We start from the raw sequence: 21,144 nt of genomic DNA on the forward strand, positions 1-21,144 counted from the left end.
CCCCCACCCCCCGCCCGCCCCTCGCTCGTCGCTCGCAGCAGGGACAGCGCGGCGCCTCGACGAAAGCGACGGCTCGCGGCTGACAGCGGAGCTCCTCTGCGCGCGCGCAGCGTGGTGCGGTGGTACGTGTCATGGCCCCGCCGCCCCGGGGGCATTCAGGCCGGGACGTGACGCGTCAGGGATGACGCCGATCGGGTAGGTGTTCGGGTCCGGCGTCCGGCCGTTGGCCGCCCTGTCAGCTCCGTCGCGCGGCGGCCTAGCTGTGTCACTGTGTGAGGCTGCGCGGGGACGGAGGGGTTGCCGGGGCAGGTGGAGGGCTCCCTCTAGGCCTCTACCGCCCGCGGCCTCGCGGTGGCCCGCCACAAGAGCTCATCGTGTGTGCTCGTCCTGTGTGTGGGCGGCAAGTGTGGGGAGCAGGGGCGCCACCTGGCTGATTGGAACCCGGAGTTTATTTTCCAACTGCAAGCCGTTGGTGAACGGAACGGGTTATGTGTCGACGTGTTGGTATGGCCGTATGGGAGTTGTGGGGACCTTTTCGACGGCAAAGGATGGAGATGGCCAGGGGTCCAGTCAGTGCCGAGTGCTGGCAGCACGCACACGTCGATTCCCCACGGGTGGCGGCGTCTCCGAGAATCTTGCCAACCTCGACGAGGAGGGACCACCAGTTTACGCTTTCCCCCGCCACCGTGTTCGACACGCACGGCCCGCGCCCTCCGCCCGACACCTGAACCAACGCCAGGCTGCCACAGCTCCGTCGCCCCCCGCGCGCGGCCGCGGCCGCGCCCGTGCCAGCCAACACGCGCGTCTGAAAGGCACCCGCGGTGCGGTTCGGCCATGTCCGCCTCCGGCGCCCTACAGCGACGTGCCGCGCCTGCACGGTTAGGTCGGAGCGCCTCAGGCCCTCAGCCAATGACGGGGACGCCCCTGTAAAGGGTGGCCGAAGGGCTCGCGGTCGCGGCGAGGTGAGGTGACGCGCTGGGTCATTTATATCTGTGGTGCCGGGCGGGGGGCGTGTAGCGCAGCGTAGCCTGTAGCTCCCTGCTGCGGCGTCGCGGACAGCGGAGTGCACGGCAGCGTCTCAGGCGCCGGCGGCGAGCCTGTTGGCCGGCCGGGGCAGGGAAGGCGTCGGAATTAAAAGAGCAGCGGAAGTGGACATGGCTGGAGTTCCGGAGGCGGACGAGGCGGCGGAGGGCGGCGGAGGAGGAATACGCTCCGTGCTGGCCATGGGATCGCTGGTCTCTCCCTCCGGGAACGAGGTGCTCCATCTTGTTGCCAGTCAAAATAACTATTTTGAAACAAATCTTTTCAGCCAGTTCGTCTTTTCCTCTTCCGCTTCGGTTCTCTCTCTCTCTCTCTCTCTGTGTGTGTGTGTGTGTGTGTGTATAGCTGTTTAGCTTTGGCTTTTCATCAGTAAGGTTCATCACTCTCCTTTTCAGTGATGTTTTGTTTATCTACAGCGCCTAAGAAATAATACAAGCTGTACCAAATAAGTTTGCAGAAGATACCTCTCTCCTTGTTAGTTTTTTTTTTTTGAACTCCTCCTTGTTAGAATTTTAGTAGGATGAAGTCGGGAGGGGGGGGGGGGGTGTTCATTCGTTAAGGATTTGATCATGGAAGGGTGAAATTAAAATAAATCGAATAGGAGATCGAGCATGCATATTTGTAGGGCATGCGAGTATAACCTGAATAACCATCTAGTTCATCAAGATCCTACTTTGGAGGGCTCCGAAATTTCGCCTTTTCTATGTAATAAATTTTGGTCTTCTAGTGGTTAAGCTAGCTTTTTAGATAAAGCTTAAAGCTAACTTTGGAGGGTCGTCTTAACAATTACTCTGATGTGAGTCTTTACCAAGAAGCTCACCCCAGTTTCAACAGAATTGTGCCACGCGCATATGTGCCAAATCCACGCGTCCAAACTCATCTTTCTTTGCCCAACAAACCAAACCAATCTTGCTTAATCAGCGTGACACGTGTTCACGCTGGGACCTCTCTAAACTTCCAAGTTTCATGCTGTATTGGACGTCAAATCGAACCAGAATATCTGCACCAATTGCACCGCGCTTTTTGCTTTTAGGACTGTTCAGCAGCTCATCCCGAATTCCTACACTGGACTGAATCAGAATCGCATCGTGCAGATTGGCAGATTGCGTTTACAATTTTTAGACTCTAGACGCGTCGTCATGTCGCCCATTATTTTCTCGGAGTCATCAGACACGGTCTTGCATTGCAGCCATTCTTCATGTTTAACTTTTCAATCTACATGTCTCCATTTTTTTCTGTTGCACACGCGCACATGAATTGTATGATCACAACATCGAAGATTTCTTTCTTGACAGGTGGACTTTGCAGAGCTCGATGGCAAGATCATCAGCCTCTACTTCGCTGCGAACTGGTACCCGAAATGCGAGGCCTTCACCCCGGTGCTGGCCGCGGCGTACCAGCAGCTCAAGGCGCGCGGCGCCGGCTTCGAGGTGGTCCTGGTGTCGTGCGACGAGGACCGGCCGTCGTTCGAGAGGTTCCACCGCACCATGCCGTGGCCGGCCGTGCCGTTTGGCGACCTCCAGTGCAAGAAGCGCCTCAGCGAGCGGTTCCAGGTCGAGGGCATCCCGCGCCTGGTGGTGCTCGCCCCGGACGGCGAGGTCGTGCACCCGGACGCCGCCGACCTCGTGCACCGCTACGGCGAGACGGCGTTCCCGTTCTCGGCGGCGAGAGTGGCGGAGCTGGAGGCAGACGACCAGCGCAAGTACGCGTCCCAGACGCTGGAGAAGCTCTTCTCCATGGACGGGATCGGGAAAGAGTTCGTCACCGGTCGCAACGGACAGGTAAGTCGATCATAAGTGAGCGTGCTCTAGAACACAAGCTAGCTAGAGAGTGGTGCATCCCATGAGCTAGCAAAAGCTTGGATGCAATAATTGGCGTTGCGTGCCATTGATCGGCCTCCATCCATGGCCGGATGGCCCGTCGACCATCCAGCTGTTGGCCTCACCGTGGATAAGGGCTGCAGGTCCCGATCTCGAGCCTGGTGGGGAAGACGGTGGGCCTCTACTTCTCGGCGCACCAGTGCGCGCCGGGCATGAAGTTCACGGAGAAGCTGGCGGCCATCTACAGCAGCCTCAAGGGCAAGGCGGAGGACTTCGAGATCGTGTACGTCCCCATGGACAAGGAGGAGGACGGCTACCTGCGCTCGTGCGGCGACATGCCGTGGCTGGCGCTCCCCTACGACGGCGCGCCGTCGCGGGCGCTGGCGAGGTACTTCGACGTGCGGGAGATCCCGACGCTGGTGGTGCTCGGGCCCGACGGCAAGACGGTGACGCGGGACGGCCGGAACCTGGTGAACCTCTACTTCGACATGGCGTTCCCGTTCACGGACGCGCAGATCAGGCTGCTGCAGGAGGCGGAGGACGAGGCAGCCAAGGGCTTCCCGCAGTCGCTGCGCCACCGGGGCCACCGCCACGAGCTCTGCATCGTGTCGGAGAAGTCCGGGGGAGGGCCCTACATCTGCTGCGAGTGCGAGGAGCAGGGGCTTGGCTGGGCGTACCAGTGCATCGCCTGCGGCTACGAGATCCACCTCAGGTGCGGCCGCGACCGCGATGAGGAGGGCGGCAGCGCAGGAACCGGTTAGCCACGAGTTAACAGGATCACGAGTATCTATCTAGGCTAGCTGTGTACTATTGCAAAAGATCTTCGTTTTGTTCCCAACAAACTTCAGCCAGCTTGCTCTTGTCAAGTCTGATGCTAAAATAGATGAGAAAAGAAATGACCTTCGTTGCAAGGTTTTTAGGTGGTTGGCTGAGTGCTGAAGAATTGCAGCTGCAGCCTTGCAGGTGTTGAGCAAACCTTGATGCAATACCCAATCTATCTAATGATGCATTTCTACTGTGGCTTTCAGCAATCAGCTGACAGTATGAGCTCTCCATAGTGAGAGAGAGGTCCTGCAATGTCCCGTAAGCGCACGGGCTGAAGGGTTTGCTCCGGTTTACTCTCAAATACATCCAGTTCGTTCGGCAGTCCGGTTAAAGGATTAGCTGGCCAACAAAAATAAACAGAATCCAGGCCACAACATAATTAACTTTGATATGAACGCCAAAAAACAGATTAGAAAGCACATGAGAACGAAGCGAAAGACCATAAACAAACACAGATCGAACAGATTAAACGAACCCAACCAGCAATCTCTATTGTTATTCAATAGGTATGATACAATACTTCCATGAAGGTAACGCTTAAAAACCATACGGCAAGGATAACTTGCATTCAATAGTAGACTTCTCAATCCAATAGTGACACAAAGGTTCAGACGACTACTGATATTACTTCTTCCAAGCTAAAGAAACCTAGAATACTTGTATCATATGATACCACACAAGCATTTATATGTTGCTGCCTAAAATCCGTGAATCTTGATGCTCTCTTTCTTTGCTATTCCAGCCTAATCAAAATATAGCAGTCAGATTAAGAAATGTGAACTAAACAACTTCAGAGACGGGCATCCATTAAGGAAATTACCTGGACTAGGAAAGTAGCAACATTTTTACGCTGATCACCTTGCAGTTGAATGACCTGTAAAATACAGCAGACGAATGATCAGCTTGACATTCAGATGATAAGAGAACTAATATCTGATGGAAGCAACTACTGAGTGTTACTTCCTACCTGGCCTAGCTCTGGATCCTGGACTACAGTACCATTGCAGCAGAACTCCTTTTTGAGATCCTTGAGGATTTTGTTATAGCTGTACTCTTTCTTCAAGCCCTGAACAGTTGTCAGACTCTTTCTTCCGTTGCGCTGCTGAATGCGCACGTGCACATAGTCCTTTGATCCAGCACCAGCGCTGGAGTCCTCAGCATTTGCTTCCGCAAACGGATCTACATAGACAAGATGTCAAGTTACCAACTTCTGCCTTCTGAGTGCGCTCAGACTGGACACATGAGTAAAAGTAAGCTATTTAAATTGGAAGAAAACAGAAATAACAAAGTTCATCAGACATAGTAACCCACGAATGCAAATAGCCTCATTAGTCATTAATAAAAACATGTGTCAGGATCACCTATGTAAGTAGCCTATATCCACCATTAAAAATGCATATCAGAGTTTAAGAGACAAATCAGCTATATCTGTAGGTTATCCAACCAGAAAATGTTACAACAAAGAATGAATGAGAAAGGGAGTTGTCGGTACCCCAGGACTGGGGTACCCCCTCTTGCTGTGTCTAGGCAAGAAGAGCTTGTAGTTAACCTTAACTACGTCCAGCAGCCGAACCCCTGCGGTCCGGAAGCCCTGTTCACCCGAAAATGGTCCCGGACCCGTCCTCCGGATTGAGAAAAGTCCGGGAGCACCACGTGTTCCGGAAGAAGCAGGCACTCAGCCCGAACAGCCGGGGGCTCCGGACCTCCCGTGGAGGTCCGGATCCCCGCGGTATCCCGGACCCCCCTTTTGGGGTCTCGGACCCCCGGAATAGTAACCGGACCCCTCGCCAAGGGAAGGAATCGACACTCCGCCTCGGGGTGGTCCGGAGCCGCCACGTGTCTGCAAGCACAGACACGTATATAAAGCCGCTTGGTCTCCATATTAAGGTTCACCTACCGCTGTATTCATTGCGGTAGGAGGACGTCCGCATTGATGTAGCGGAAGCCGAGACGACTCTTTGACCAGGGGGCACTATTGATCGCGTATTACCAAGATGCATAGTGGGGCTACTGGCGCCGCCCACGCCGCGCCTGTCAGTCTGCCATAACAGATGGATACGACGGCTCGGCTTCACCCATTATGACGCCTACATAATAGCCTCAACAGGTCACGCCGCAAGCTACGCTCCCCCAACGGGCTCCTTGCTGACGGGACAAGAGAAGACCTCCCTTCGTCAGAAGGTCAGCAGGGGATGGAATCATATCGGAGAAAAGATTTGTAACCACTGTAGCCATTTGAGTACTCTGCGCAGTATGCTGCACAGTCACGTTGGGCCTACTTGTCGGGGCCCCAACATCCTATGTATCCGCTCCCCTTGGTCTATAAAAGGGGGCGCCCGCTAGAAGAAAAACTTAGGCTGGGTGAAAGCCAAGACCCGGCAGAGGATAGATACATACACAACCAAGATCAAAACCTCTTCCAGTGGACGTAGGGTATTACGCTCCGGCGGCCCGAACCACTCTAAATCGTGTGTTCTTATGTGCTTGTCTCAGAGCTAGATTAGCCCAATCGCCTAATACCTTCCCGAGCACTCCCTCTCTGGGAATAGGCGGGTGCGTTCCGCCACCCGGCTATGGGTACCCTCGAAATCCCGCGACATTTGGCGCCGTCCGTGGGGAGGTCAGGCGCTGGCTGGATCTTCAGGCTTCCAGGGCTGTGTTCATCCTCTGCAACGGCGAACGAGAAGATGAAGGAAGGCAGGGCGTCACCCACGCCACATGCCGTGGCACTGGGGCGCCAACGCCCACGGTGCGGCGGCGCACGGCAGCGGCGTTTGTTGTGCGTCGCCACTGCGACACCTCAGAGCCGGCGCGGCATCGCACAGCGGAGGCGCCGCTGGGCGCTGCCGCCCCTACGTCGGCTCAAGGTTTTCTCTCAAGCAACGGCCACGCATCCTCTGCGGTGGCATGGCGTCGGCTCAAGGCTTTCTCTCAACATGGAGCCTGGAGCCAACGGCCATCCCGGAGGAAGTTAGCCGTGTCGTCGCGTCGTCGCGTCGTCGCCAGCACCACCCTAGGTGCTTGGTGCTGCTGCAGACAGGGCCCCGCCACCAGGCGCAGGGGCCCCTGGCGCTAGCACCAAGGACAAGCCGGCGAACGACCGCACCTCTCCGCGCTTCGCACCGGTCCTTCTGCTGCGCAAGGGCGTCGAACTGGCTTCGGCTCACTATGAGCGGCCATCAGGCTGGCTTCCATCGGCAGACAGCGACGGCAGGGGGGCCACTCCCATTCAAAGCCAAAGAATTTGTCTCATGCTACCTAAGCATATGACAGCTCTTAGGCAAGGAGTGGTCCCCCGAGCTCCCGAGGTGATGCTGGATGATGCTGTACAAGCACGTCCAGGGCGCCATCGCCCCAACGACTCAGAAGAGCCCCCAAGAGGGCAGCTCCACTACGACCAGCAACGTGCACGCCTTACGGGGCGACGGCTGTAGGTTATCACTAAGATAGGATTGAGAGTGTTTCTACTTTGTAATGATTTGGTGCCTACGTGTGGTCCAGAGCGGTAAAGGTCCGTCCTTGTAAACCCGGCCTCTGGCATCATCGCACAAACAGGCGACACCAGCAAGTGGTCCAGAGCGGTAGAGGTCCGCCCTCGTAATCCCGACCTCTGATGTACACCACGAGTCAAGCAATAAAGGAGATTTGCTTCCTCGGTCCTGTCTTTACTTTAACCTAAAAGCACTTCTCCGTTCAGCATTGCAAGTTTTCTTCCTTCCATGTGGAGTCCTTCCTTTTTTGCTAAACAATCCAAATTGAGCTGCTAGCTTGTGGTCAGGTGGGGACACCCCTTCTAGCTGGAAGGCAGTTCGGACACCTAGGGACCTCCTCAGGAGAAGTGGTGCCGTATCCTGGGCTAGAGAAGCTCCACGTAGCTTAGCCTAGTAATGTACCCTAAGCCTATGTACTTCCCTGCCCTGTTACGAGTTTCCTAGTATCCGAGACTGCTGTCCCTAGAGGTCCCGGGCTCCTTTCTAGTATAAGGCCTGGTTTCCTACACCTTGCTGCGAGGTCCGGTGGCATAATCCATGGGATTGTCAGCAACGTCTAAAGTCCACTCCGGTGGCCCGCTCCGGTGGAGACCGCTCGCCACGGTCGTCTCAAGTCCACTCCGGTGGCCCGCTCCGGCGGAGACCGCTCGCCACGGTCGTCTCAAGTCCACTCCGGTGGCCCGCTCCGGCGGAGACCGCTCGCCACGGTCGACTCAAGTCCACTCCGGTGGCCCGGAAAGTGGTGCTTGCTCCCTGAGCGATCCGAGGTCCGTGTAGCCGCTTAGCATGGTTCCGCACCCTAAGCCTACACCTTCGTCGCCCTGCGGAGAGCGCTCCGGCACCTGAACTAGGCAACCGGTGTCCGGCCTCAGGGGTCCGGGGCACCCGCTCTTTGTATGAGCACACCGACGCAATCAAGTTTGCGTGGAAACACATCACGATAGTAGGCCCCACCCGCGGGTTCGTACCTCTCCCGAGGTGGGCCCGGGGGCCACTGTCGGTACCCCAGGACTGGGGTACCCCCTCTTGCTGTGTCTAGGCAAGAAGAGCTTGTAGTTATCCTTAACTACGCCCAGCAGCCGAACCCCTGCGGTCCGGAAGCCCTGTTCACCCGACAATGGTCCCGGACCCGTCCTCCGGATTGGGAAAGGTCCGGGAGCACCACGTGTTCCGGAAGAAGCAGGCACTCAGCCCGAACAGCCGGGGGCTCCGGACCTCCCGTGGAGGTCCGGATCCCCGCGGTATCCCGGACCCCCCTTTTGGGGTCTCGGACCCCCGGAATAGTAACCGGACCCCTCGCCAAGGGAAGGAATCGACACTCCGCCTCGGGGTGGTCCGGAGCCGCCACGTGTCTGCAAGCACAGACACGTATATAAAGCCGCTTGGTCTCCATATTAAGGTTCACCTACCGCTGTATTCATTGCGGTAGGAGGACGTCCGCATTGATGTAGCGGAAGCCGAGGCGACTCTTTGACCAGGGGGCACTATTGATCGCGTATTACCAAGATACATAGTGGGGCTACTGGCGCCGCCCACGCCGCGCCTGTCAGTCTGCCATAACAGATGGATACGACGGCTCGGCTTCACCCATTATGACGCCTACATAATAGCCTCAACAGGTCACGCCGCAAGCTACGCTCCCCCAACGGGCTCCTTGCTGACGGGACAAGAGAAGACTCTCTTCGTCAGAGGGTCAGCAGGGGATGGAATCATATTGGAGAAAAGATTCGTAACCACTGTAGCCATTTGAGTACTCTGCGCAGTATGCTGCACAGTCACGTTGGGCCTAATTGTCGGGGCCCCAACGTCCTATGTATCCGCTCCCATTGGTCTATAAAAGGGTGCGCCCGCTAGAAGAAAAACTTAGGCTGGGTGAAAGCCAAGACCCGGCAGAGGATAGATACATACACAACCAAGATCAAAACCTCTTGCAGTGGACGTAGGGTATTACGCTCCGGCGGCCCGAACCACTCTAAATCGTGTGTTCTTGTGTGCTTGTCTCAGAGCCAGATTAGCCCAATCGTCTAGTACCTTCCCGAGCACTCCCTCTCTGGGAATAGGCGGGTGCGTTCCGCCACCCGGCTGTGGGTACCCTCGAAATCCCGCGACAGGAGTATACCAAAAGCAGACGGAAGCTGGACGTCGAGATCAGACATGAAACTTGCTTGTTGAATTTGATTAGTCCCCAAACAGATCACTGGGTTTCACGAGTTGGTCTCGCTGAAAGAACTGCAAAGCATAATACCGTCCCAATCAGTCACCAAGTATGTAGAGTCATAGAGATGCTAAATATTTTCAAACCCGCAACTTTCCATTATAAAATATCCAGGTCAAACAGGCCAACAACATGTAATGCTCATATTGACTCAAACAGTGAAATAACACATATGATCAAATCTAACAAGATAGTACCTATATGAATGATCAAGGAACTATCTTATGATAAGAAAATTAATGAGGCAGAATGGACACTGAAGTCAAATGATGATTACATAGCTAATTGTGGTTTGTATGTGTGACCCTCAACTTTGTCTGAAAAGAAATTCATTGGCAGTTGGCACTGATTCTCCTTATAACTTTCACGTGACTGCAATAGGTGGCTCTCTCTTTCTATTTGATCGCAAAGTACTGAGGTACTTCAGAAAGTATCTCTTATATGAGCTACAGATAACCATAAACAAAACTCTGCACATTAACATGTCCCAACTCTCAGGATAAGGCTACCTTCTAAAACTGGTTCAGTGAGGATAAACTCCCAATTCTCGATAAGTTCAATGTACACCATTTCCCATGCTACAACTGTAGATGTAAAATCACCCTGGAAGTCCCTAAATTTCAATATGATTTGAACGCAACGTCTATCATTCTATGAGTCGGAAGATAACTAGACCGAGTCGTACCACATTAACCACCACCACCACGAGGATAACAAAACCCGGCAACCGATATTCGGGTCAAATCACAAACCCTAGGGGGGGGGGGGTGCAGGGGTCCCAAAATCGAACAATCCGGACCTAATTGACCCGGCGAACCCACAGCCCATCGGCATCGGCATCCCTCCCCAAACCTACCAGCGCTCGATCGGAGCAAAAATTCTCAGCCTCAACAGACCAACACATCAATCCTCCAAACAACCCCGAGATCCGCTGGGTTCGGGGCGGGGTTACAACTCACGACCGCACACAACACGACCTACCACAAATGAATCACGAGACGGATGAACCCATCACGCCACCCAAGCCTCCACAAATCGAAGCTCCGGAACACAGAATTAATCTGGGGAGAGCAGAGAGGAGGTCACCTTGGTTGGTGGCGGCGCGGCCGACGAACGGAATACGAGAGGTGGGGAAAGGTGATGCAACGACTTGGCCGCGAGAACCGCGCCCGCTCTGTTTCTGGGTCCTTCTGTTAAAGAGAAGTCGTGTTGTGCTCTGGTTTCCCTAACCGGTGGGAACCGGTCCGGTTCCGGTTTGGGTCGGTACCAAATCGATCAAAATTCAAAATTTAAATTTAAATTTTAAAAAATAAAAAATTTCCAAAAAATATTTTAAGGTGCGACAAATCTAATGGTGTCAAATTTTCTAAAAAATTCGTTCATTTAGTATAGTTTGCGGGGATTTGAAGTTAAACAAAAAAACGTGCATACAAAAGTATACAAATATAATGTAAAAGTAGTACAAAACAGGGTTGGAGGGTTCATTTAGACTAAAATATGTTATACAAACATTTATTTAGTATACTTTGCGGGCATTTGAATATAAATCAAAAAAGAAATTTTTTTTGAATTTAACCGGATACCAGTCAAACCGGCCGGTAAACCGGTCAAACCGGCCGGTAAACCGGTCTAACCGGCCGGTATACCGGTACGAACCGGTTGAACTGCGCCATTTGAATTCAAATTTGAATTTGACCAGTTCCGACCGGTAACCGGTCTAACCGGTCCAGTAAACCGGAACCGGAGACCGGCAGTTACCGGAAACCGGTTGGGAAAAAAACCCTGGTTGTGCTTCGGCCTTCGGCGAACCGAATTTTTTTTATTTTTATATTATTTTTTTCGATTTATCAAAAAAATATGTCTTTATAATTTTTTTTAAAATGTCACCCGGCCGCCGGTTCATCCGGCGGAAGGTTGTTACCGCCGGATGAACCGACGGTGCCATACCGCCGGTTCATCCGGCGGTAACAACCTTCCGCCGGATGAATTGGCGGTAGGAGGTACCGCCGGGCTACAGCGCGGCTATAGCCGGCTGTAGCCGGGCCCAGTGTCCTGTCGCCGTTTGAAACGGCGGTAGGTATTCCCACATTTTTTATTTATTTTATATGCTCTCACTGCTGTAATTAATTGTTTAATTATTTTATAGCCTGTCTGAACTGTAATTATTTTCTTTACGTTTAGAGATATTTCAGAAAATAATAGACATAGCGAAGGTTAGAGAAATATTTTTTAAAAAATTAATACAAATTAGATTTAACTCTAATAGAATGTGAAAATATATTTTTATGAGATATTCATGAGTTTCAATTACGATTTCGATGTCCTGTCACCTTGCATCAGATTCTTCTGCACCCCCACTATAATTAAAAATGTGGGAGTACCTACCGCCGTTTGAAACGGCGATAGACATGCGTGAACCATGCCTATAGACCAAATAGCTCCATCTATAAATAGAACATCGCCCCATCTCATACGAAGACACTAACCATCCCCGCACTAGCATCATGTCTTTCTCTGGTTCTACCTACATTCCGTGGAACAAGATTAGAGAACCTGTGCCTCAAGGAGTGCAGGTTCCAATGTGCTTCTGCGGTTCGTTGTGCAAGCTGATGGAGTCCAAAGTTTTGGGCGATGACTTCGGCAGGAGGTTCTTCATGTGTGAGAACTGCGAGTACGATCCGCCAAATCGCTACGGCAAGGACAAAGCGAAGGTATCACCTCGCTCTATCTAGCTTGCGCCTTCGGAGTTCAGTAAGTTAATTCTAACTCGGCTTGGAAATAGAGTCCAGCACCTCTTTGTGATTTCATACAGTGGCTGGACACGGAGCAATCGACCGAAGCTACGGAACACGTTGAGCGCGAAGCAAGGTGGGCTGCGGAAAGGTGGCAGCGAATGCTGCAAGAGGAAAAAATGGAGGAGAAGCGCAAGAAAGATAAAGAAGAGATCCAGAAGAGGTTCGCAGATGTGGAACGTCGGCAGGCGGAGGAGCATGAAGCTGATAGGGAGAGGAAGCGAGAGAGGGCCCGCCGTGCGAAGGAGGCGGGGCCCGAGGCTATTAGGAAAGGGAAGTATCCTCGGTGCACTCAGTAGATTACTATCATGTAATGTTCGAATTTCATATTCCCTAAGGCATGTTAGGTATAGATGGAACACGACGTTAGCGTGTTCCATGTACATGCCAGTGCAATTGTTTTTTGTAATTTGAATGTCTAATTAATCTGCATTGTGTACTTTCTACTACAAGTACCCATTTCATAAAACATGAGCTACAACTAGATTTTTTAGAAGCATTGGTCTACAAATAAACTTTTCAGACCGACGTGATGACAACTCCATGGGCATATATCGACCAGTACACACAATAAAAACAAACAAAACAATCATCGTTCATACATTGCACACAAATAAAATAGTGGTCCACACAATTCAACGCACACAACACATGACATGGCATGTCAGGGCCTGTTGCAAGCTACGGTAACGAGGTCCAAGACTAAACCTAACATGTCTTAGGTAATTCGAACAAACATTATATTATTTATTCAGACGGAGCAATACAACATCATTCATTCACGGGCAGTACCCTTATCAGGTCCCGTCATGTCTGTTTTTGCACGCTCGCATTTGCGTAAATCTTCATTCACCTTCTTCAACCACTCCATATATTGCTGATCACGACGAGTGATCCACGTGTCAATCCACTCATGGAAATTACACCAATGAGTATACGTGTCATCACCAGCGTACTTTTGCAAACAAGAAACGATTCAAAATTAGTAAAAATAATAAATGCATATTTACAAATTAATCTATACCTGTGATGTTGCACCTCTTTTTTGGACTTCCTCGATATTCTTGCAACACCAATACCTCTGGCCAAAAGTCTCGTAATCACGAGATATGTTCGGAACACAACACATTTGGCAATATCAATCGGTGGCTCTACACCTTTCGGCCATACCTTGCAATCTGTAATACATCTATTGGGATCGTTAGGAGAGGGTCCTTAATTAGCCTCCATTTCCCGACGGAAAGCTGCCCGGGAGAATGAGGAGCTCATAGCTGTTTGTTTGGGCAAATTAAAAAAAGTGGAACCTTAATTGCAAGTCTGTGCTCTCGGCAACCACAAGGTAGTCTTTTATACACGCAGGGCTGCCTGCATCGTCCAATCACTTTGAACACAGATATTACCTCTCACAGCTCCACAGTCGTCCACGCTTCTGCACTCGCACGCTACACAGCGCGCACTCATTGCACTTTAAACAACAACAGGACCTCTCACTGCTCCTACCTTCAGTACTCGTACGCTCCACAGCGCTCACTGCTACCACTTTAAACACGGACACGACCTCTCGTTCCTGACTTGTACCCTCGCACGCTCAACACCGCTCACTCATCCCACTTTAAACAACGACACGACGTCTCACTGCTCATGACTTCAGCACTTCCACGCTCCACAGCACTCACTGGTATCGCATCGAGCGTATTATCGCACGAACCTAATCGTCGTACTGTCACTGCATCGACCTACTCGTGATTATTGCACTGCCCCGACACATCCCATCGCCCGGAACACTGCACGGCACCGGCCTAATCGTCATAATTTCACTGCACGGACACATACTGTCGTGGTGTGGCAAACCACAGCCGGGTGGCGGAATGCACCCGCCTAAGCCCAGAGGGTGAGTACTCGGGGGTTAGCTAGCGACTAGTTCGATCTCGCTCAAGAACACGATGAACACAGCAGGATTAGAGTGGTTCGGGCCGCCGGAGCGTAATACCCTACGTCCATTGTGTGTTGTATTGCCTTGCTTCGAGAGAGTCTGCAAGAGCTCGGAGCTGAGTCCAGCTTGTGTCTGAGTGTGCTCTAGAGTGCTTGGAGTGCACAGCGAGCGCCTCCCTTTTATATCTCAAGGGGATGCGTACATGGCCGTTGGGTCCCCGACAGGTGGGCCCAACTGGTGCAGTATAGAATAACATACTATTCATACATTATGGCGTCGCAGGCGAAGGAGATCTCTCTCCTGGATTCCCTTGCCTGCTCCTGGAGTCCCCCGTTTAGCATGTCCAGGCGCTGTCTTGTCGGAACGGCGCCAGGCATAGCTAGCGGCGTCGCCTGCCACGTAGCTGAACGGGCCGTGTAGCTTGCGGCGTAGGCGGCATGATGGAAAAGTGCCGTGCCATCGTATCCAATTAATGCGGCAGATGGGCTCTGCGCGGGTGCGGCACAGGCGGCTATACTGTGTACCTTGGTAATACGCGGTGCACAGTGAGGCCTGACAAAGGCTGCCCCCGCGTGCCGCGGCGGCAGAGCACGCCTCAACCACCCACAATGAATGCGGTGGGTGGGCGAGTCTTCCGGCAGAAGGCTCGCGCACGAGCCCACGCCCGTTCCTTCGGGACACGCGGCGGCTCCGGACCCCCCCGGCGGTATGTTGATTCTACCGCGTGGGAGGTCCGGATGGACGCGGAGGTCCCGGACCCCTATGGGGGGTCCGGGCCTCAGCTGTCAGCTCGGAGCTTCCCTTCCTCAAGGACACGTGGCGCCCCCGGACCCGTCCCAAGCGGGGAACGGGTCCGGGGCCGTTGGCCTGGTGAGGTAAGGGCCTGACCCGTGGGGCCCGGCTACTCCGTCCTTTGAACGTTGTTACGGATAACTACGCGGGTCCTGCCTTGCTGTAGTAGGAGTGGGTATCCCTGCTACAGGGTACCGACAGTGGCCCCCGGGCCCACCTCAGGGGAGGTACGAACCCACAGGTGGGGCCACTACTGCGATTTGGCTCTGCATAGCTTGAAGCTTCTTACTGCAGGGGTCCTGACCGGCTTTGACCATCTATCGGGTTGTTTGTTGCCTCATCACATCGCAACGGCTTACTGACTCATGGCCCCCACGCATAGTGGTTCACCTAGTCACGCGCGCGACGCTCGGCATTGTTGTGGCCGGAGTAAACGGGAAATTTACTACCTGCGCAGTTCCCAAAAAGCTTGGCCACGCCAGCGCTTAATACGCGCACGTCAGCTCAGCTTTCGCCTGGCTTCGCGCGCGGGCGACGGTTCAGATCCCGCCTTTTCACACCTTTGTCTGTTACCCGCCCTCCCTGACAGGTGGGCCTGGGCCCCTTTGTCACGGACTGGGCGGTTAACACCAGGTGCTGGCGTCGCTTGGGTTCCAGCGACTATGGCAGAACCACCTGAATTATCCCGGCTCAAGTGCGCAGGCCATCACCATAAAGGCAACACCGGCTCAAACGCACTTCAAACGGAACAATTCTTGGTCTGTCGGGTAACGTCCCGATACAACCACCGGTTCTCGGATCGAACAAGCATACCCCACACGAAGGCGAGTCTAGAGATATTACAACCACAATTTTACAACACAAGCATAGTAATGATTACAAACCAGTACAAACCATTATTACAAAACCAACTTTAGTAAAAACAGTTATACAAGCCTTAAGTGTGCAACTTCAGAGTTAAAACAGCGGAAGATAAAACACGACGGCTACAACACGTCGTAAAGGTATACCAAGCTAGCCCAAGCATGGTATCACTCATCATGGTCATTGCCGGCCGAAGACGTATCCCACTCTACGGACCAGCCAGGAGGCAACGAGCAAGGATAGGTCAAGCTAGCGATCTGATCCTCAAAACTCATACCTGAAAAAGGGTTTCAACAGCAAGGCTGAGTATTCTAATACTCAGCAAGACTTAACCGTCAACGGGTATACTAAACCCACTTTAGCTAGACTATGCAGGGTTTGTGAGGCTCTGGTTTCCTTTTGCTGAAAAGCAATAAAGAGTAGGTCCTTACTTTCAAATTTTAGCCTTCCAGATTCTAGTTGATTAACCATTCTATGTAAGCAACTACTAATCAACCAAGGTAGATCTTTAAGCAAACATCAAGATTGATCATAGTATTGTTGCTCTTATTACTCTGTGTGGCAAAGAGATCAAGCAGTCCCAAACTGTGGGAAGCAGACGATTCGAATCGAATTTCTTAACCTGGCCAGGCAAACCTAACATACACGTTTGGAACACCGTCGGGTCGTTTCCAAACAACCGTTTGCCTTTCTTTCCGGCTATAGGAACACTCTCCCCGACTACAGGGCTCCAAGGTCCACCCTTGTCCCTCCTAGTCGTAGTGTTGCGCAACATAAAAATAAAACCTATCCCTAAGAGAGAGTGTCAGGTATATCCACTCCCCGGTCCAATCGGTTACTAGACTTACCGCGTACCATATTTACGGCATGTGGCTAGTACGTTCAAAAACTTAACCAGCACTACCACACACCGCGACCTTAGCAAGTTCATCAACACAGACGGAGTCTCACCAAAGGTCATGATATCGAACACGACCCCGTCCGTCGTCCTTATATTGATAACAGAAAGTAAACAAACAATTCCTATAAAGCTCGCGAGTGACAGGCAATCACTCGACTTTTGCCGGTCCTATAAGCTTAGCAAGTAGTCGAACTCAGGTCTAGTGTTCAGTACATAGGTTCCTAGGATCATGCATCCAGGGTTTCAATTCAAATCCTAAGAACTGTAGATGCACAAGTAAATAATAACAGTAAATAATAATAATTTGAAATATAGGTTATGTCCGGGGCTTGCCTTCTCGGTAGTCGCTAACTATTTCAGCTCTATGCTCTTCCGAACTTTGGTCCGGGGCTTCATTTAGTACGTCGGTGTTCGCTTGAGCTTCGAGATCACCTCCTTCGGAATCCGGGATCAGCTCGTACGTCCCGTCCGACAAAGCAGTCGTATCTATATGTAAATGCAAGAACAGTATTATAAACACACATGCGCAATCGTTTATAGAGTAGTTAAGTAACAATTCTAACTACACAAGGCATCATGATCAACATCACAAGAAAGCTATACTAACTTCATAAAGTGAGTGATGGTTGTTTCCTATGGCAATTAAATCATGTTTGGTTTAATAAATAAACAACTCAGAGCAAAAACAGTAATAAACTTAGAAAAAATTATCCTAAACAGAACATGAACATAGTAGGCTACCCTGTAAAAATCATGCCAAAACAGGTAGTCATTTATTCATAACAATTCAATCATTCAGATAACACCTAGAACAAGATTGAAATATTCAGATTAAACTAAAGCACATCAGAATATAAAAATTTAACATCAGGTCTATACAGAGATGACTTAGCTACTGTGAATTTTTCAAGATTTTATCTACACAGAATTAATTCTGAGAAAATAAACAAAAGAGACATCAGATTAGCAAGATTCATTTTTAGCTCCTGTTCTAGTCAGGAACTGGATCTCAAACTTTATTTACAAGCTAAAATATTCAAAAAGATCACTCAGAAATATTTTCATGATTTAACATCAGCACAAACTATTTATCATAATTAAAGTCTGCTAAACAAGGATTAAATCAAAGAAATAGCTACACATGAGAACTGACCACGAATTTTTTACAAAAATACTAGAGTTGCAAGAAAAAACCACCATAAAAATTTCATTGCAAGACATGGCTTCAATCATCAGTTAAGAAAAATATAAAACAACTAGTCTTTATTTACCTAGTGACACAAATCAATTGGTACAGCAAAAACTTTCAAAAAACACACACCATATTATGGTTCTACTGCATAGAGCTACTCTCAAGGATTCCAAAACATCAAAGTTTATATTTTTGTGAATTTCCTATGAATTTCTATGGAATTTTCAAAGTTCACTGCAAAAATTACAAATGAGCCCTTGCTACTACTATTCACTTGAGTCACTGGCTATTCAAATAACGCCCTAGGTTTTTGATTCATCTCACCCGAGGTCCCTAGCCGGTGGTCAGAGAGGGGCGCGGTGGTTGACCGGCCAAATCCCGGCGAGGGGATCACCGGCGGCGAGGGGAAACAGGAGTGGGGGCTAAAGGGGTCCAAGGCGCACCTCTGGGTGGTCTTGGGGTACGGGGAGGGGCTCGGAGGCGGCGGCTCGACGGAGCAAGGCGGCGGCGACGGAAGTCCGACGGCGGCTAAGGTGATCCGGTGAGGGTTGGGCGAGGAGAGGTGGTCGGGGAGCTGCGCGGGCTCACGACGGAGCTTGCTAGGGGGTCAGAGCGGGCGGTGGAGCTGCGGAGCTGCAGTTCCACTGCGGACAGGCGGCGGCGGAGCTCGGGCTACGATGGTGAGGGGCTCCGGTGGAAATTGGTCGACGGGAAGTAGTCGGGAAGGTGCGCGAGGGTGAGGCGGAGCGATTGGCGGTGTTGGTGTGGGCGGAGCTGCTCTGGAAAGGCGGGTCGACAGCGAGGTGAGCTCGCCGGCGTTGCGGGTGGAGCGGCGGCGTGTTCTGGGGTTTCGGAGTGGGAAGCAAGCGAAAGGGCGAACGGAATAGCTTGCTGGGGCTTTTGTAGTGCTCGTGCGCGCGCTAGGAGAGGGCGGCGGCCTCTGCAGCGAGCTCGCCACCGCGGCGGCGAGGTGGCGGCCGCGCGGGCTGCTCTGGACTCGGTGGAGCATGTGGCACGGCAGGGAGGCTCCAGCGCGAGGCAACGGGCGGTGGTGGAGGAGCAGTGCGACGTGTGGGCGCCAGCGCGACGCAGAACGTGGCCGGGCAGGCTCTCCACTGCGCCGGCGACGGCACTGCACAGCGGCGGCGCTGAAAACAGAGGAAGCAGGCTGGAGGAAGGGGATAAGGACCTAAAAGCAATTTCCAAAAATTCCAGGGACCAGTCTGTAAACCAGCGATAACTTTTAAAATAGGGCTCAAATGAAAAAGTGCCCAACATGAAAGTTGTTCAAATTTTCAAGATCTACAACTTTGATGTTGTGCAAAAATTGATTTGACCAAAGTATAAAGAGCTAATTTTGAAAACATGGAAGGGATTTTGAATTTAAAGGAAACTTGTCTTTTTCAAGGTAAATTCACTTCAAATATAGGCTGAAATGAAAGTTTTCCTGCCAAGCAATGATTGCACTGAAATTTGCAAATACACCCTCCACAAAATCAATAATTACACACCCTATTCAAATTAAACTATAGAAAGGACCTTGCATAAAATCATAATTACACATATAACCTTTTATATTTACAAAAAGATCCTTTTTCAAGCAATTAAGCACATGATGCCTACAATCAATACACAACTACTGTGCAGACACCTAGGGTGTCACAGCGACGGTTCCGGGGCGCGCCGGTTGAGTCAGGCTTTATAATGGGGCGAACCGCATACCGCGGTTACTTTCCAGCATTCGCCTTCTTCCTCCCAACCTTTGCGCCCCTTTGCCTTCGAGCTTCCTTGCCCCTTGCTCCCCCACGCAGATTGCTCCTCACTTCCACAGAGAGATGGTATCCCTTGTTCATCCCCGCCGTTTCCAGACCGAGGAAGAGCTGAGCACGGTGCGCCGTGTTCTTGGTTGGAGTGCACAGGAGACCGGCTGGGGGATCCGAACAGGCTCGGTTCCCCTCGGCAACCTCCACGCCGGGGAATTTGTGCTATTCACCTCACACATCTCCACCGGTGTGGGGCTGCCGATCTCTTCGTTCCTGCTGTTGCTGCTGGAAGACTTCGGCCTCCAACTTCAGCACCTTACGCCCCACTCCCTCCTCCTGACGTCCATCTTCATCCATTTGTGCGAGAGGTTCGTGGGAGTGCGGCCGTGCGTCATCCTCTTCCGCCACTTCTTCATACTGGTGAAGTCCGGGAGGGCGAATGATGAGGTGGGAGCGTATTACTTCCAGACAAGGAGCGACCTGCCGGCGCCTTACATTCCCGGCCTCACTGGTGGGAAGTGGTAGGAGTGGCGCAAGGATTTGGTGATCGCCACCACTGAAGCCAACGAGCGCCTCGCCTTGCCGACCGAGGGACCCGCCTCCGACCGAGCATCCTGGAGGGCCAAACCGTCCCTGCAGCCAGATTTCGACTCTGTGCTGGGCAAGATCAGGTCGCTAGCGGAGAGTGGCCTCACCTCGCTGCACGTGCTCAGAGATTTCTTGAAGCGCCGGATAGCCCCCCTGAAGCAGCGGCCGCGCCCTGCTTGGAGCTTCACCGGCCTCAACGATTGCAGCAGGACCCACCGCGGAGAGGGGAGTGACCTGACCCAGGAAGCCCTGGAGGTCCTAGTGCGGGCGGTGACGGGAGAAGTCTTTGTCCCGGAGAACCTGATCCTTCCCCAGGGCATCGTGCCCCTCTGCGAGGACTCTGCGAGGACGGCGGTGCTGGCTACCCTGCCAACTCTTGACGACAGTGGTATGGCCCTACGCCAGACCGGAGGCGACCCGAACCGTGGGCTCCAGATCCCTGGCGCATCCGGGGATCAAGCTATTCCGAGCGCCGCGGGGTCCGACCCCACTACGAAGGGGAAGCATGCCGTGCCCGGCAGCGCCGCCACAAGCGGCCCCACCCAGGTCCGGAGCAGTCCCGGCGTGTCGTCAGGAGATGCAGGCCGGCGCAGGCTACTCAGGGGCGACGAGACCCCAGTCACGGAGCCCGCCGCGAAGCGTCAGAGGACCGCTGGGGGCGCGGGCCAGGGTAGCTCCCGGGCTTCCGGCCCTCGCGGATCCCCCGGGGCGACCGCGCCGCCACCATCACCGCTGAGAGACAGCTCCCTCCGGCAGCAGCAGCAGCGACAACAAGAGCAGCAACAGGAGCAGCAGCAGCAGCAACAGCAGGAACAGTCCCATGTTGCGCCTCCGTCGCCGCCACGGGAGCAACGGCAGCAACAGAAGCAGACGTCGAGCCTCCGTGGTCGCTGGATTCCCGGCGTTTCTAGGTTAGTGTTATTCTGC

General features: G+C 52.5%; 2 protein-coding genes across 2 annotated transcripts; one reads left to right on the forward strand and one right to left on the reverse strand.

Annotated features, from left to right (window-relative positions):
* The first annotated feature begins 862 nt into the window (after nucleotides 1–862).
* Nucleotides 863–3,876, forward strand: LOC120708335 (probable nucleoredoxin 2). Its single transcript, XM_039993544.1, has 3 exons — nucleotides 863–1,256; nucleotides 2,337–2,822; nucleotides 3,005–3,876. Exons 1-3 carry the CDS (start codon nucleotides 1,155–1,157, stop codon nucleotides 3,620–3,622), a joined length of 1,206 nt encoding a protein of 401 aa, XP_039849478.1. The 5' UTR covers nucleotides 863–1,154; the 3' UTR covers nucleotides 3,623–3,876.
* Nucleotides 3,877–4,128: 252 nt separating this feature from the next.
* LOC120708336 (protein translation factor SUI1 homolog) lies at nucleotides 4,129–10,595 on the reverse strand. Its single transcript, XM_039993545.1, has 5 exons — nucleotides 10,479–10,595; nucleotides 9,297–9,406; nucleotides 4,654–4,865; nucleotides 4,507–4,560; nucleotides 4,129–4,429 (listed from the first exon to the last, which is right to left on the reverse strand). The coding sequence occupies exons 2-5, from the start codon at nucleotides 9,331–9,333 to the stop codon at nucleotides 4,385–4,387; spliced, it is 348 nt and encodes a 115-aa protein (XP_039849479.1). The 5' UTR covers nucleotides 9,334–9,406; nucleotides 10,479–10,595; the 3' UTR covers nucleotides 4,129–4,384.
* Nucleotides 10,596–21,144: the final 10,549 nt, after the last annotated feature.

The sequence above is a fragment of the Panicum virgatum genome, chromosome 5K, assembly GCF_016808335.1.
Source record: "Panicum virgatum strain AP13 chromosome 5K, P.virgatum_v5, whole genome shotgun sequence".
In the NCBI taxonomy this organism is placed as follows: Eukaryota; Viridiplantae; Streptophyta; class Magnoliopsida; order Poales; family Poaceae; genus Panicum; species Panicum virgatum.

Excerpts from the sequence above, each read along its gene's own strand:
- LOC120708336 (XM_039993545.1), bottom strand. The coding sequence starts at position 9,333 with ATGTCTGATCTCGACGTCCAGCTTCCGTCTGCTTTTG. Across the intron at positions 4,866-9,296 it reads CCAGCTTCCGTCTGCTTTTG|ATCCGTTTGCGGAAGCAAAT; the intron begins GTATACTCCTGT and ends TTGTCTATGTAG. Across the intron at positions 4,561-4,653 it reads AGGATCCAGAGCTAGGCCAG|GTCATTCAACTGCAAGGTGA; the intron begins GTAGGAAGTAAC and ends TGTATTTTACAG.
- LOC120708335 (XM_039993544.1), top strand. The coding sequence starts at position 1,155 with ATGGCTGGAGTTCCGGAGGCGGACGAGGCGGCGGAGGGCGGCGGAGGA. Across the intron at positions 1,257-2,336 it reads TCTCTCCCTCCGGGAACGAG|GTGGACTTTGCAGAGCTCGA; the intron begins GTGCTCCATCTT and ends CTTTCTTGACAG. Across the intron at positions 2,823-3,004 it reads TCACCGGTCGCAACGGACAG|GTCCCGATCTCGAGCCTGGT; the intron begins GTAAGTCGATCA and ends TAAGGGCTGCAG.